The sequence below is a fragment of the Antechinus flavipes genome, chromosome 4, assembly GCF_016432865.1.
Source record: "Antechinus flavipes isolate AdamAnt ecotype Samford, QLD, Australia chromosome 4, AdamAnt_v2, whole genome shotgun sequence".
NCBI classification, from domain to species: Eukaryota; Metazoa; Chordata; class Mammalia; order Dasyuromorphia; family Dasyuridae; genus Antechinus; species Antechinus flavipes.
In genome coordinates, this window is record NC_067401.1 from 485,033,477 (window position 1) to 485,050,981 (window position 17,505).

Consider the following 17,505-nt stretch of genomic DNA (forward strand, 5'->3'; position numbering starts at 1 on the left):
TATGATAGCTACAGTTCTTACCAGGGACAGGGAAGGGCATGAATTTAGTTTTGTTTCTTTCTTTCTGTAGTTTTTCACATGGCGGCAAGAAATTATGAAGACATTGTCTAAACCTTCCCTAATTCTTCAAATCTGGCTGGCTTAAAGACAAATCTTGATCCAAATAAGGCTGTGGCATCTAAAGCAAAATATTCTTTGTGGTGCCCACTCATATCCTACAGGATAACGGTTGTCCTTTTTTGCTGGTTTAAGGCCAAAGGAGACATCAGTACAGCTTTAGACAAGGTAAAAAAATCTCTCTGTATCCAAATCAATGCCATTACTCGGAGGCTGACCAGAACCTCAGTTTTGTCATCAACCTTTAGACACTGAATTACCTGCTTCTCTGCCAAAAGATGGGCAGGTTATGGGGGAAAGGGAAGAGCAATAAAAAGAAAAGGCAATGGTACATGTAAAGAGTCAGATGGCCATCCAGGAATAATAAAGCAAACTGGTTTTAATTCTGAGGGTAGGGATAAAAAAACCCAAATAAAAATCTAAAAAGGAAATGTCAAAAGGCCATATAATATCTTATTACCAATATAAAAAAAATGTCAAAAGGCCAGTGGGGCTAAATGACAAATTAGAACAACAAAATACCATAGAATGTAATGAAGGGCAAATTCTAAGTGTTGAGAGAAAGCTGGAGCTGTAATATGTGTTTGGTTGAGTAAACCTTTATTCAATATGCAAATTAATATATTCCAGGGGATTGAAAATATCCTTCCACCAGTTTTGAATTACCTTTCAAATGAATAATTTATTTCCTGGAGAGGACCTTAGAAGTCCTGGCTAAGTAATGACCCACTGGGCTTAGAAGGAACTTAAAAATTTTGACAAAAATCTTACAAACCATTACTGTACATTTGAAGAGAGTAACTGTAGCATTGCTTTTGAGGTCAATGTTCCTAGTGTTTTCCTAAATGACCTTGTACAGACATGGTCAAATACAAGAAATATGGCTTGTCACTAAATTATTTGGGAAAGGCTAACATTTTCAAAAGTAGATTGAAGTCTCACTTAAATTTTCATTTGTTACTTACTATCCTACTTATAGCAAAAAGAATATTTTAACTTACTTTGAGTCAAATGAAACACATGTGGCATCAACTGTGCAATTCTTAACTTACTTTAATTTTCATTTCTAAAGGATGCACACTTTTTAATTAATAGTAAACCTATCAGATACTGCTGAGAGGAGAAGTTATTGAAGATTGTAGTCTTTGTAAAATGACTAACCATGATTGCAGAAGGCTCATGATGAAACATATTATCCATCTCTTACTCAGAGAGCAGAATGAGATATACATAACCTTTGGATGTGACCAATGTAGGCTTTTGCCTTGCTTTACTATATGGATTTGTTGCAAGGTTTTTTCTTTTCTTTTTCAATTGGGAGAGGGGAGGTAGGAGAGAGAGATTTTAATTAATAGAAAAATATAATAAAAAGAAAAACAGCTGGGGTATACATTTTAAAAAATTGTTTATTTTTTAAAAGCCAATATCCCTTAAGTCAGAGAAGCTTGTGATAGTGCTTAGAGAGCTGGTTTCAAAGCCAGAAAGAATTGGATTCAAGTCTTGCCCTGACATATATTGACAGTGTGATGCTGGGCAAATCACTTTTAACTGCTCCAAAAGTCTTTTAAACTATATAAGTTGCAGAAAAAGTGTTGATTTGAGTTACAGGGAGAGGGAGGGAGGGAGTTCTTCATCTGATAATTCTCTGTACCAGTGAGATCACAGGTATAATACCATAGACTTGCCTCTTTTCTATATATTGTAGTCATCAGGAAAGTCAGAGCTATAAAAACAAGCTTTGGCAATATCCTGAGTCAAATGGGTATTAGATATGTACATTTTATATGGAATAGAATTTGATCCTTTTAAATTGAAGCATAAAAGGAAAGCAAGAACTGCCCATCACACATGGGCTTTTAGGGGCTCTATTTAATCCAAGTACTGGTCTAATGGTTAGGCCCCAAATAAAGACACCCAAGGAGAGAGTTATATAGTAAGAAAATGTGGATTTAATCATTTACTTTAGCAGGCAAGCAATTTGTAAACATTCAACAGCGGCAGCATCCAAGTTACAATTTAAAAAGAAATCGAGATTAGTGATTATAATTTGTCCTTCCCTTCCCACACACAAAAAAAAGAAGAAAAGAAAAAAGGAAAAAAAGAAAAGGAAGAAAGAAAAGAAAAAAAAGATTTGGAAATGTTGTCTTGAAACACTACGAACACTGAACACTCGGTTACATCTCTTATCAGGCTTCTACTCATTCTCACTCTTGCACTCTCTTTCTCGCTCACTCTCTCTCTCCTTTAAAGGTGTCTTTCCTCCTACTGCATCATCTTGCAACAACTTGCATACAAGCATCTGCAATCTAGGAAGTCTTTCCCACCCATGAGCGTGGGGATGTGTGATCTCCTCTCAGATCCCATTTGCAAAAGGGATGTTTGTGTCTTGGTTCAATGCTTCTTTGACCTCCGTTGGCAAAGTGTCAAAGAGGTGATCTTCCACCACCAGCCCGCTCTTCTTGAGGAGTCGGCACTGCCCCAACTGGGCTGGCAGGCGGTCTAAGCAGTTTCCCTTCAGTTCCAACTGAGTGAGCTGTGAAAACTGACTGATTTTTTCTGGGATCGAGGTGATACAGTTTTGCCCCAGACTCAAAGTCCTCAATTTAATGCATTTAAACAACTGTTTAGGCAGAATGTCCACTTTGTTCCCGGTGAGATGCAAATGCTGCAGGTTCTGGAGCGATCCTATTTCGACTGGGATCACTGAAATGTTGTTGTAGCTCACATCTAAGCATCGGAGTTTCTGTAAACTAAACACTGCCCCGGGCAAGGACTCAAGCTTGTTGTTGGAGAAATAAAGTGACTCCAGATTCTTGACATGAGTAATGGAGGGGGGAATGTTCACAATTTTGTTATGCCATAATTTCAAGCAAGTCAGTCTTTTCAAATGCTGGAAACTGATGATTTCCTCAATTGTGCGTATGTTATTGGACTTCAGATCCAGCTCCTGCAAATTAGAAAGGCTGAAAATGGCATGAGGGATCCTCTCCAGCTCACAGTTCTGGAGTTCCAACTCGGCTACATTCATCATTTTCTTAAGGCTGTTGAGTACCACGAGCTTAGTGCCGTCGTTGTGAATGACTAATTTTGTGAGATGCGGGGCTACATCTGTGATGTTGGATGGAACTTTGGTCAAATTGCTCTTCACGTGGAGGATTTTAAGGTGCCTCAGCTCCCGCAGAGAATCCAGTCCTATCATCTTATTGTTCTCGGAGTTTAGGTTGCCCACCAAGTACAACTCCCGAAGGTTCTTAAGCAAGTACACCCAGGCCGGGATCTCAGCTACATCCGTGAATTTGACGTGAAGGCATCTCAAGTGATCTCGGAGGAAGCTAAAAGCCGTCTGTTCCACCTTGGCCGGACAGTGGCAGAGGTGGAGCTCTTGAAGGTTAGTCATCTGGGAAATCTTGGCTGGGATCTTTGCTTCCGGGATGAGCTCCAGCTTGAGTACATCCAAGTCCGTGAGATCAAACACAGCATCGGGGACCCCCGAGAGCATGAAAAGGTGCAGTTCTTGCTTGTCTTGGGCATTGCGAGACACGTGCTGCCGAAGCTTTTCGAATGTCCACTCGTGGTTCAAGCTGATTTCCCTAAGTTTATTTTCACTGACTTCGGACAAGAAGACACCAAAACGCTTGGAGTACAGTTGGTCATACTGGTCGACCATGTGTAGAAGAAATGCAAAGTCATTCTTGACATCTGGAATATCACTAAAACTGCTCTCTTCCCTCACCTTTTCAAAGGAGTATTCCTTCAAAGGTATCCGAAACAGCCAGAAGAGGGTATAGAGACAGATAAAACCATAGACGCAGATGATGGAGATGTAACTGATGAGCAGCTTTTTCAACATATAAGCCATGTTGTGGGTACACTCAAACTCCTCATAGCCAGTCAGGTGCTCCACTTTGGGCTTGCAGGTATGCTCAAAGCTGATGGCATTGACAAAGTTCGCCGTGTAACAGAGAATGAAAATGAACTTGGCTGTCTTGATAACAGTCTGGACTACATAGAGTTTATAAATCAGATCACTGTCTTCCACATGGGCGCGGAACTTCCTCACCTTCTCAAAGAGGGCTTTGGCCTGTTCCCCGTCTTTTTTATCTAGAATCGTCATGCTAGGAACCTCAATCACAGGCTTCTCAGCTGAAAACTTAAAGCCAGTTTTGTTGATCATGGGGGTACTCGCACTGGGGCTCCCTTCATCACTGCTAGTGGACACGTGTTTTGGGAGAGACTGAGCTCCGGTCAATCTCTGCTTGTTCTCCTCTGAATCTTCACACGCTGTTTCAGACAGCGCTTTTGTAGTCCAAGGAGATTCAAAGCACTTTCCTAATATAGAAACAAAATGTTCCACTTTTGAACACGTTTTGGGATATTTGAACCAAAAGTTGCTACTGACCATGAGAATAATAGTATGTATTAGAGCAAGGTAGGGAAAATACTTGGAATACCACGGAAGAGCGAGATGGTAACACATCTGGTTAATAAATACATACTGCTGGAAATCCAAGTTAGTTTTCCGACCTGTAGGATCTCTGATCTCCTTTCTCACCTCTTGATTTGGGACCGGGGGATCTGTGTGAGGAGAGCTAGTCTTGCTGAGAGGTGAGCCGGAGGTTACGGCAACCGCCTCATCGAAGGATGTGGGTTTGGCTGGCCAGCGATCTTGGTCTGTGGCGACCTCAAACTTCGGGGCATCAGGGGTCACGTCAGCACCTCCTGATGCAAGGTGTGCTTTTGAATTTACCGAGGATGGCAACACTGGCAGGCAGACCACCTGATCTTTGGTAAGCTGCATGGTTCCGGCAAAGATGGCAACCATCAACATAACAACAGCCAGATAATCCATAAATACATCCCACCATGGTTTCAGGATCCGATAAGTCGGCTGAATGTCATTGAGAGAGGCAACTTCTGCAAGGGTGAACATTCCTGGAGAAAACAAAAACAAATGACTCGTTACTATAAGGATACAGAAAATTCATTCATTTTTCTCTTTAAAAGAGCTTCCCACTTTTGGTATCTCTCCCTTTATCCAATATAAAACTAAGTAGAAACTGAGGGAAAGATGTACCGGGAGTCCAAGGGACATGCCTGAAGCAGAGAAGAAACAAAGTGAAGTTATTTTAGTTTTTTCTTTGACTTCCTCTCCTTATCTTTTGAGAAATGAAGGAACTGAAAAATGGCTGTAGGAGGATAGCAGGAGGAAATGTGTATTTAGGTATTTATTACTCTTCTGAGTACTTCCTGAATATCTTCTATTTAGAATGGGATATTGGGTACCTTTAGGGATTCTTCACTGGACTAGATGACCTCTGAGATATCTGGCTAGCTCTAAATCTATGATACTATGATCCTACTTGGAGAGATATACCTACACACAAGAAGACAACGATTAACATAAAGCAGGATTAGATAAATGTTGAATAGATAGTATATGTATATCTAGTTCTACTATTTATACATCCATCCATCTTTCTACCCATCCACCCATCTACCCATTGGTCCATCTATTTTACAACAGTACCATCTGTCCATCCACCTGTCTATCCTACTTATCTATCTAGTCTTTCTATTTACTATCCATCCACCCATCATCCATTCACCCATTCTTCAATACCATCTACCTTCTACCAATCCATTCTGTTTATCTATTCTGTCTACTCTCCATCCATCCATCCACTCTTCAGTACTGTCTTCCATCTATCCATCCATCCATTTATCCATCTGTCTATCCTGTTTATCTATCTAGTCTTTGTCTATCTATCCTGCCTATCTACTATCCATCCATCCACTTATCTATCCACCTCTCTATTGATGCTCTATCCATCCATCCTTCTGCCTATCCTGTTTATCTATCTAGTCTTTCTATCTATCTATCTATCCTGTCTATCTACTATGCATCCATCAGTCTATTCATTCCAATACTTCTACCATTCATCCAATTTTCTATCCATCTACCCTATTTATTTATCTAGTCTTTGTCTATCTGTCCTGTCTCTCTACTATCCATACATCTATGTATCTGTTGGTTCATTCATCAGTCCTATCTATTTATCATCTGTCCGTCTGTCCATCCATCCATCTTGTCTATCTACTCTTTCTGTCCTTCTATCCTATCTATCTCTTTCTGAAGGAATAGAATCTAACCTTATCACAAGTAAGTGAGATAATGCTATGCAGATAGGAGCTGTTATCATTATTATCAGTAGGAAGAGTGGATGATTTCCAATACAGTATGATTTCCCAGGTATCAGCCAAGGCCACCCAGATCCCCTCTCTCTCATTCTCCCCGTCCTTACTAACTTTTTAGAATCATGAGATTTAGAGCATTGGGATGTTAGAAGATATTTTGCCCATCCCTCACTTTACAAAAGAGAAAAATGAAACCCAGAGGTTTCTGATGTGTCCAAGGTCATAAAAGTATTAAATGTCAGACGCAGGACCCAAATATAGATTCCCTGAGTCCAAACCAGGTGCTCATTCCCTAGTTTTGTAATAAGTAAAATTTTACACTTAGAGATATACTTCCTTGGCTTAGGCTAATTAAACCATCAAATTCTACCATTAAAAAGTAAATACTCTTGAAAGAGGTTAATATCAAACTTTGTGAGAACACATGCCTTTGTGTGAATGAATTCATCCATCAACTACTTTTTTGGAAAATAAGTTTTGTTAGGGAAAGCTGATAGGACAGAAAGGCAAGGGGCACATATCTAGCAGTTCTGGGGCTATATCCAGCATCAAATTGAGTAAGAGAAAGGGCATCAAAAAATGGGGCAGGAGAGACTAGGGATCTTGAAGAAAATGGTCTTTTAAAAATTTAAAAAGAAACAAATCAATTTTACTGAGGTTTTTAATTGTTTGCCTGCAAACTATCCCTTCCTTTCCCCAACCCGCCACAAAAAAATTTTTTTTAGAAGTCTCTCTATTAACAAAGCAAAACAGCTAAGAAGAAAATGGTTCTTACGGAACAGGAATTCTTAATTTTTTTAGTGTTTTGGACCCTTTTGATGACTTTCTGATGAAGAATAGGAATGGCTCGTAATCATGTTTTAAAATGCATAAGATAAAATACATAGAAATAGAAAGATTTTTTTAAAAAAGTTCCTGAAGGGGGCAGCTAGGTGACGCTGTGGATAGAGCACCATCCCTGAATTCCAGAAGGTCTGAGTTCAAATCTAGCCTCAGGCACATATACTTCCTAGCTGTATGACCTGGGCAAGTCACTTAACCCCAATTGCCAGGAAAAAAAAAGTTCCTGAACCCCAACTGAAGACTCTCTACTATAGAATGACCCATAGAGAAATAACATATACCACACTTGGTTCAGTACATTCCCATCTTTTAGCCAAGAAGATATCATGGTTCATGATCAGGTCTTAAAGATCATGATTGCTTTTTTCAATTACTAAGAGTTTAAATTTTTTTTAGGTTCACTTTTCAATCATGGTTAGACCTGGGTCCTGATTCAAGATCATCTATTGTTGCTCTCAAAGAAATAGTTTAGAATTTTCAAATGGGCTGTAGTTTCAGGCTGGTTGAGCCCTGCACCACGGGGTCAAAGTTCTAGAAACACAGAGCCAAAGAGAGGTGACTTAGTCCTCATTTAGCCAAAACCATGGGTACTTGTTCTCAAAGTTGAAAAGCTCACACAGTAGTTTACATGAGCCAGATCGTTAGTACCCCACTGGTATGTGGGCCAAGACTTACTGGAAAGGCTATATAAGAGCAGAGACCTTTAACCTGTTCTGTGTCATGGACCCCTTTTCACAATAATTATTTAAAATGCATAAAATAAAATAAAATAAAGCAGGCTAGAAATGAAGCTAATTCTATTAAATGCAATTATATTATATTTTTAAAAAAGATTTTAAATGTATACAGATGCTAGGCAAAGAAACTCTGGATTATGATTTCTTATTGCTATTAAGGTTCTTCCTGATGCTGCACAAAAGATAATTTGAAATCTATAAACATCCACATCTGGTTTATTATCACTGAACATTACACCAACATAACTCCAAATTTAATTACCTCAATAATTGCCGGCCTTTCTCACAACACCCACAGATCACTTACAGAGCCAATGTGGTGGTTATGCATAATTATCCCGTTCTATTGTTTATCTCTTCTTTAAAATTTTTTTTTACCAGGCTGATATCTGTGGAGTGTTCCTCTCCTGGTCACCAGATTACCCAAACTGGCCACCATTAACTACCAGCTGGCAGATGTAAACTGCAAACTTATTTACGGCAGCAATTAAGCAACTAACATCATCACGCTTCAGCCTTTTCATGAAGAAACAAATGTGTAAAATGGCAAGTAACACAAATGGAATCCAAACCCACTTCCCTAAGAGAAATGTACCTAAACCCAGCGCTTCTTTACTTTTAATTTGTAAGTTTTAACTTCTCTGTTCAAATCATACGGTCACCACATCCTGCTTTCGTAGGAAGTTCCGAGTTCCAGTTTAGCTGTTTTATTTGTATCTGGTGTCCTTTGTTTCAAAAAGCACCAGTATAGAGTCATTTAAAATGAAACTTGCAGGGTTATTTGAATCAAAAGCAAAATGGCAAATGCTCAAGATTCTGAGAATACCTACACCTTCTAGCATGTAAATTCATTCGGGGACAGGACTAAGTCATATTGAGTCCCAGGAATTATCAGTAGGGGATCTTATAGAAGGTGCTCGAGATTTATTCATTTTGAAATTACCATGTTTAAATCTACCAACATTTGTTAGCCAGGTTTAAAACCTGTTGTCTGATTATTGCCATGTTTTGTATGAGTTTATACATACACAGATACATAATAATGATATATGCATATATGGGAGAAGAAAACAAGTATATGTAAATATAGATGTACATTCTATATAATATGCAAATACACACGCTTTTATTACCACATAATTATATATTATGTGTGTATATACACATACACACACATTTTTCTCCTCACATTCTTTAATCAATTCTCATATACACATACACGTGTGTGTGTGTGTGTGTGTATAAAATTTTCTTTTTTTCTTTTGCTGAGGCAATTGGGGTTAAGTGACTTGCCCAGGGTCACACAGCTAGGAAGTATTAAGTGTCTGAGATTTGAACTCAGGTCCTCCTGACTTCAGGACTGGGGCTCTATCCACTGCACTACCTAGCTGCCCCTATAATTTTCATATACCCTTCTCATATGTATGTAAACACAAATTCAATTCTCATATATACAAATAATTGTATGCATAATTACTATATATGTATATGTGTATATATACACTTATATTCAAATAAATGCAAGGGGAAAACATTATATGAAAAATCCAAAGTAAAGAGTTAAGAATTTTGATCAATGCAGTGACAACAAATAATAACTTAAAAGGACTGGTAAATTGGTCCTCCAGCTTGTCAGAAGAGCTGATAGATCAGAGGTAGGGAATAAAGCCAACATTTCCAGATATGGTTTTAAAAAACATGGTTTACAGATATGGTTGAGTTGATTTCCTTGATTATATTTTTTGTTGAACGGGGTGCATGCAGTATTGCTGGCGAAGGGGAAAAAAATCATTGGTAAGTAACAGTAAAAAAGAAAATAAAACAATTACAAATAAATCAAATTTCCTTTGTGATATCACTCCCTTAACAAACCCTTATTAAATGTCTACTAGATGCCAGTCATTGTGCTAAGTGCAAGTAAATAAATACATACAAGGTAGTATTAAAGTATTCTCAAAGACAAGACCCTGGCATGTTAGGTCTGTCAGTTAATAAATATTTATCAGGTGGTTACCATGTGGCGGGAACTGTGTTTAAACTAGGGAAGATGAGAGAATGGCAAGCTAGCCAATATTGCTGGACCAGAGAGTAAAGTGTGAGTAGGGAGTAAGGTATAAAACAACCAGAATGATAGGAAAGGGCTGGGTGGTAAAGTGCTTTAGATGCTAAGTAGGATGCTTTATACAAGTCATTCTAAAAGTATTTGTGCAGTTTTAAGCTTTAATAGCTGGGGGACATCTTGTATTCAATCCTGGAGGTAAAGGAATGACTAATTTATTTTGTGGTGGGGAATAGTAGTGCCGACATGGTCAGAGGGGAGTTGGGGGCAGCTAAATGGAGCAGTGGATAGAGCACCAGCCCTGAAGTCAGAAGGACACAAGTTCAAATCTGCCCTCAGACACTTAACACTTCCTAGCTGTGTGATCCTGGGCAAGTCACTTAACCTCAATTGCCTCAGCCAAAAAAAAAAAAAATAATAATAATAATAATAATAATAAAAATAAATAGAGAGGAGCTAAGAAAGGTGAGAAAGGAAGTCCGATTTAGAAGCAACTGTAATAGTCCAAGTAAAAAGGTGATGAAGACCCAAACTGGGCTGGTGGAAAGGAAACATGTAGGAGAAATATAGTCAGGAGAAAGAAATAGCAACACATGGCAGTGATTTGAAAGGAGAAAGAAAGAGGGAACAATGGGATACTGTTGTTCTAACCTCAATGACTGGAAGGATGGTAGCAAACTCAGGAGTACTGTCAAAGAACTCAGAAAAGGAAGGTTTTCTTGGGAAAGATAATGAACTCAGAAAAGGAAGGTTTTCTTGGGAAAGATAATGAACTCTGCTTTGAACAGGTTGTTATTTGAGATAATGATTCAACATCTAGTCTAAGATACCCGATACATGTTGGTGATGAAGGGCTAGAGATCTGGAGAGAGACTGGGGATCCCTCTCTCCTGCCATATGTTTGTGTGTATATGTGTACATATACATACATGCATGTATGTATAATGTAGTCTCATCCCTGTTGTCCATATGAAGCTCTTATTAGTTACCCTGCTTGGATGATGATATTGGGGATACGCATACATGCATGTGTACTTATGTCTACATGCATGTGATGTCTATATGTATATATCCATACAAATAATAGAATACACACATATATAGACATATCTTTATATCTACATATACACATATAGCTACATGCAGAATATAGATTATAAATTATTACATCTATATAGATAAACAATAATGAGTCACATGCATAGAGATAATGCAATCCGTCAAAGCTAAAAAAAAAAAAGTCACCAAAGGGAACAGTATAGAGAGAAAGGAGAACAGCACCTTGGGACAGAGACTTGGTGGCCCCCGAAGTTAAGTAGTCTACCAATGATGAGGATCCAGCAAAAGAGCACAAGCTGAAGTCCAGCAGCAGAAGGAGAACCAAGGGAGAATGGTCCCAAGAGCCCAGACAGGCAAGAGAGAAAAGGGGATATTGCTTCTGAAAAATCAAACAGGATGAGGACCAAGAAGAGGCCATTAGATGTGGCTAGTTGAGAATTCACCGGTCACTCTGAATTCAGCTGTTTTAGTTGAATGATGGGAGGGGGTGGACATCTACACTGAAGGGGCTTTTGAAGAGAGTGAGAAGTGAGGAGATGGATACACAGCTTCCTTCCTGGGCTGCTGGGTGGCTCAAATGAGATAACATATGTATAATACTTTGCAAATCTAAGAGCACATGTAAATGCCAGCTATTAATTATTATTCTATATGTGCTTAATAAATATGTGTTGAACTGTTATTAAATTCTTGCCTAAGATAGAATATTGGAAAATCTGCTAGCTATTTCCTCCTTAAGCACTTTTCCCCTTCAGCATTCAGGATAATAAGGCAACACTGTTAGTTTGGCGAGAAGACTCATCTTGTTTACACTTTTGAGTCTCTCCCAGGGCCTAGCAGAGAAGTCCATGGAAATCACAGTTGTCAGAACTGAACAAAAAAAGAGCTTTTCTTCCCATCTCCAATTCTAGCTTGACAAGCAGGGTAGCTAATGAGAGCTTTTTAAGGACTGCAGCCGTGACAGACCACCCTATTTTGATCATGGTCCCCAGGTGTTTCGCATCTGAAGAAGACAGGATGAGAATACTGAGCTACAGATAAACAAAAGGTCAAAGAACTTGGGCCTCAGTCCCTGGGTACTCATCGACTTCCAAGGCTTGTCAAGGGAGAAAAGACTGTGAAAGTAGGTTATCTTTGTGGCCTAATTACCAAAATGCTCGCTACAGCTCAATTTGCAAAAGAGGGGAGAATGATCATCCACGAACAGATGATGTACGATATAAAATAAGGATTGGGATGCTTTAAAAATGCATTTGCCCAAGCTTCATCTCCACAGTGAAGGGGATGTGTCCCTAAAGAGAGAATTATCAAGGTATTTTGCAGGCACAGAAAGATTATACAAAACAATTTATGCAAATATATTTTATAATCTCTGGTGTAAGGATTATTAAAATTCATCAATCAACAAATGTTAATTAAGCACCTACTATGTGTCAGGCTGGGCTAGGATTGGAGATAGAAAGAAAAATAAAAGATAGTATCTATTCTCAAGGAGGTCATATGGCATCATAGATACACAGATCCTGTGTTCCATCTCCTCCAAAAGAATAAATCCTTAAGAGCAGCGACAATTTTTGTTTTTGTGTTTATATGCCGGGAGGAACACCGTGCTTGGCAGAGTGCACCAATGGATGGAGCGTGCTGGTTTCAGAGTCAGGAAGCCTTGAACTAAAATCACTGACTGTATGAATCTGGGCAAGTCATTTAACTCTCCTCCAGTTTAACATCCTTTCATCTGTAAAATGGGAATAATAATGGCAGCTTCCTTCCTGGGCTGCTGGGTGGCTCAAATGAGATAACATATGTATAATACTTTGCAAATCTAAGAGCACATGTAAATGCCAGCTATTAATTATTATTCTATATGTGCTTAATAAATATGTGTTGAACTGTTATTAAATTCTTGCCTAAGATAGAATATTGGAAAATCTGCTAGCTATTTCCTCCTTAAGCACTTTTCCCCTTCAGCATTCAGGATAATAAGGCAACACTGTTAGTTTGGCGAGAAGACTCATCTTGTTTACACTTTTGAGTCTCTCCCAGGGCCTAGCAGAGAAGTCCATGGAAATCACAGTTGTCAGAATTGAACAAAAAAAGAGCTTTTCTTCCCATCTCCAATTCTAGCTTGACAAGCAGGGTAGCTAATGAGAGCTTTTTAAGGACTGCAGCCGTGACAGACCACCCTATTTTGATCATGGTCCCCAGGTGTTTCGCATCTGAAGAAGACAGGATGAGAATACTGAGCTACAGATAAACAAAAGGTCAAAGAACTTGGGCCTCAGTCCCTGGGTACTCATCGACTTCCAAGGCTTGTCAAGGGAGAAAAGACTGTGAAAGTAGGTTATCTTTGTGGCCTAATTACCAAAATGCTCGCTACAGCTCAACTTGCAAAAGGGGGGAGAACGATCATCCATGAACATATGATGTACGATATAAAATAAAGACTGGGATGCTTTAAAAATGCATTTGCCCAAGCTTTATCTCCACAGTGAAGGGGATGTGTCCCTAAAGAGAGAATTATCAAGGTATTTTGCAGGCACAGAAAGATTATACAAAACAATTTATGCAAATATATTTTATAATCTCTGGTGTAAGGATTATTAAAATTCATCAATCAACAAATGTTAATTAAGCACCTACTATGTGTCAGGCTGGGCTAGGATTGGAGCTAGAAAGAAAAATAAAAGATAGTATCTATTCTCAAGAAGGTTATATGGAATCATAGATAAATAGATGGATGGATGGATGAATACTAGATACACAGATAGACGGATGGATGGATGAATCCTAGATATATATGCTAAGATAGATAGACAGATGGATAAATACTGGATAGACATATTAAGACAGGTGGATCTAGATCTAGCGCTAGATCTAGACACATGATAAATTGGAGAAAATCAGTAGAGGAAAGGGAAATACCAAGAATCAGGAAAAGCTTCTTTTAAAGAAGAAAGACAGAAATAGCGAGATGAGGAGAGAGAATTCTAGGCATATGGACATCCAGGAAAAACTAGTCAGGAAATGGATTGTCTTATTTGATCCTGGTGGTGGAAAGAAAGCACTTTAGGAAGACAAATTGGTACCTGGGAAATGGAGTATGGAGCAAGACAGAATGAAATGGGAGAGAGACCAGCCAGGAGGTTACTGCAATAGTGTAGATGAGGTGATGAGGGCCTGCAGTACATTGATGTAGTGCCAGAGAAGAGAAGGGCATCTTTGATGTTACAGGTCTTGGCAACAGATTGAATATGGGGAGAGATTAGAAAGAATGAATTGAGGAAGAGATCTAGATTTGGCACCTGGATGAAATTATAACAGGCCCTCAATAGTTAACAGGGAAATCTGCATACGGGAAGGAAAGTTAATGGGTTTGGTTTTAGACACAATGAGGTTTACATATCCATAGGCCATCCAATTTGAGATGACAGTTGGAGATGCCAGCTTGGAGTTCAGGTGAAAAGGAAGGGCTAGATAAGTAGATCAGCATAGAAATAACCACTGAATCTATGAAAGTTGATGAAATCAATAAGGGAAATAGTATCAAGGCAGAGGAACCCTCTGGGGGTCCCCACCTTTAATGGGCATGAACTGAGTGCAGATCCACCAAGGGAGCTCATTCGGAGAGAAAATATACTACCATAGTGAGAGGAGGAGAAGGAGGGGTGAGTGAGATCAGAGAAATCCAGAGAGGAGAGTGGTAAGAGGAGGATGATCAGTAAGAGGGCAAGAAGGGTAAGAACTGAAGAAAGACCAAGAAATTTTGCAATTGGATTGACTGGTGATTCTGGAGTCATTATTTTTGGATGAATGGCAAGGTTGGAAACCAGACAGGAGAGAAACTAAGAGGAGAATGAACAGAAAAAAAAAAAAAAAAAAAAAAGCCTATCTAAACCCTCATCTCTAAAAACAAGTAATTAAGAAATATAAAAGAACAAATATTATCCTAGACAGTTATAAATGAAAGATGTGTAATTTAAATCCTTATATCTGGTGCTAGAGTGTAGCTTAACACATAAGAGGTACTTGATAAATACGAGGTTGGATGAAGTAACCGTATTATGAGCTGGTTTTATTCTAATTTACATGCACACATGAGAAGGACCTAAGATTTCATGAGCATTGGGAATTCTCGGGGTGGGATCCCTCTACCAATGCAGATTGCAAGCTGCTTATGATTTAATAGAAGCAGCTCTGCTGGTGTAATTGCAGAGCAGGCTGTGTGACTGTGGTCAATTAAATTCCCAGTGCTCTAGATGTCTCTTAAATTGCCACAAAGTTCTGCTGGTGGAAGGAGTTTCCTTGTCTGGGAGTTCTTTAAAGCAGTGAGTTCACACGTGCTTTCCTTAACCCTATGCTTTAGTAGGTCCATCCTGGAAAGTTCCCAGAAGCCCTGAGGAGTGAAGGTGTCCCCATGTGGCCAGTGAGTATTCGGTGTCAGAAGTAGGATCTGAATGCAAGTCTCCCTGACTTCTGAGTCCATATCCAACCCATTATGGCACATTGCCTTTTATTCTACACTTCATCAAACCTTTTCTGCAATAAAAGGAAAAATGCCTGTTTTATATCACAGACCCTCCTGACTGTCTGATGAAACCTTCTCAGAATAATGCCTTTAAAAAACACAAAAGGCTTCAAAAGAAATCAGTTTTACTCAAATATGGTTGTCAGCTCCTCCCCTAGCCATTATAAAACAACCAGAAGCCACCCAGAAGATAGATCCAGAACGCCAAAGAGCTGGATGCAAAGATGGTGAAACTGTGACACCACAGGGACAGTGAGGGAGCTATCTCTTCTTCCTGGCGCCTGCCCTCAAAGTGGGACCGGCTGCCAAAGTTCCCAGTCTCACCTACTGGGAGCATTTCTGGCCAGGGACTCGTCTTAAGCAAATCTTCCTATCCCACTCCCCTGGAAGCCAACTCTCCAACCCATCTCCTGCGCAAGACCTTCCCCAAGATCATCACTGCTCCCCCCTGGAAAACCTCTGTCTTTGTACAGTTTTGTATTACTTCTACACGTCCGTGTTTTCCACAGCCTCCCCTTCACCACTCTCCCTATCATTTAGGAAAGAAACTACTCGAGTCTAGGGGATGCTTACTTAGTCTTGTCTTTTTATCCTCTGAAATTAACCCAAGGTCCAGCACACAACAAGCTTGAGAGGGAAGAGACTCCAGAGACCAATGAGAATAATCCTCTCAAATTTACAGATGAGGAAACAGGCCACAGAAGGTCAGACAACTTGCTCAATGTCGTTGCAAATGTCAAGAAGGGAGATTTGAACCCAGGTCTTTGGACTTTAGAGACAATGCTCTTTCCACTTAATATATATATTTATTGATTCAAATTTCTTATTATTAGGACAACAATCTAAGCAATCAAAATAACTGTTTTCAACAAAAAGTTACTTGGGCCAGTCAGCAGAGAGGCAGTGTGATTGGATTTGGGTTCAAAGGTCCTGGGTTCAAATCTCAGTTCTATTATTTAGTAGTTGTGAGACCCTGAAATCACTTCACCTCAGGGAGAGGGGACCTCAGTTTCCTCATCTGTAAAATGGAGTTGGATTAACTGGCCTCAGGTCCACTTCAACTTTAGATGTGTGATCCTAGCTAGCAAAAATAGTAGATTAAATTAGAATATTTGACATCTATCTATGGAATCTACCTACCATGAACTTGAACTTGATACTTGTTCTTTTTATATCAACCTCCCACCTAGTTTATGGGGTGACTCAATATGTCAATAAGCATTTAAAGAGCGCCAGACACTGTACTAATGTCTGAGGATACAAAGAAAGGAAAAACGTAGCCCCTGCACACAAGCTCATAGTCCAATGGGGGAGACAGCAAACAAAAAATTTGTATAAACAAGTCGTTCAGTGGCTGGGCCTGAATCTGAGTTCAAATACTGTCTCAGATACTCACTAGGTATATGACCTTCTTTAGTCACATAAAACCATTTACCTCAGTTTCTTCAACTGTAAAATGGGAATAACAGTACCTACCTTTCTAGGGCTGTTGAGAATCAAATGAGAAAATAATTGTAAAGCACTTAGCAAACAGTGCCTGGCACATGGTGAACACAATAATGCTTATTTTCTTCCCCTCATTTGAAAGGGCTTCAAAAGATGCCTATTGCTTTTGTCATTGATATTTATATGTAATATCTATTTGTGGGGAAGATTAAATTATTTTTTTATCTTCAAAGAAGGATTTCAGTGACGAATATTTTATCTTTGTATAGATAACCACAGGAAGTTGGACTTCTAAAAAAATAGACCTTTTCTTTTTTTCAAGAGGCAAAGAACTTTCCAAAAGAAATGTCTGTTCATTAGTTATGGCAACGTTTAAGAGACAACAACTTGAAGAATTCTGTAATTTTCAATTTGGAACTTAAATGATAAAGTAGACTTTATAAAGGAATAGCTTTACAAAACTCCCGAGTACCTACTGGGTGCAGGGTACTGTCCCAGGAGCTGGGAACACAGGTGGATGGAGA

At 39.1% G+C, this 17,505-nt stretch overlaps 1 protein-coding gene across 4 annotated transcripts in view; it reads right to left on the reverse strand.

Moving 5' to 3' along the window:
* Nucleotides 1-1,505: 1,505 nt before the first annotated feature.
* Nucleotides 1,506-17,505, reverse strand: part of LRRC8D (leucine rich repeat containing 8 VRAC subunit D) — a 142,162-nt gene continuing 126,162 nt past the window's right edge. For all 4 annotated transcript variants that reach the window (XM_052000025.1, XM_052000027.1, XM_052000026.1 and 1 more), the window contains exon 3: nt 1,506-5,049. In XM_052000025.1, coding sequence (XP_051855985.1) covers nt 2,471-5,047 — 2,577 coding nt within the window. In that variant the 5' untranslated portion in view covers nt 5,048-5,049 and the 3' untranslated portion in view covers nt 1,506-2,470. The remainder of the gene's footprint in view (nt 5,050-17,505) is intronic.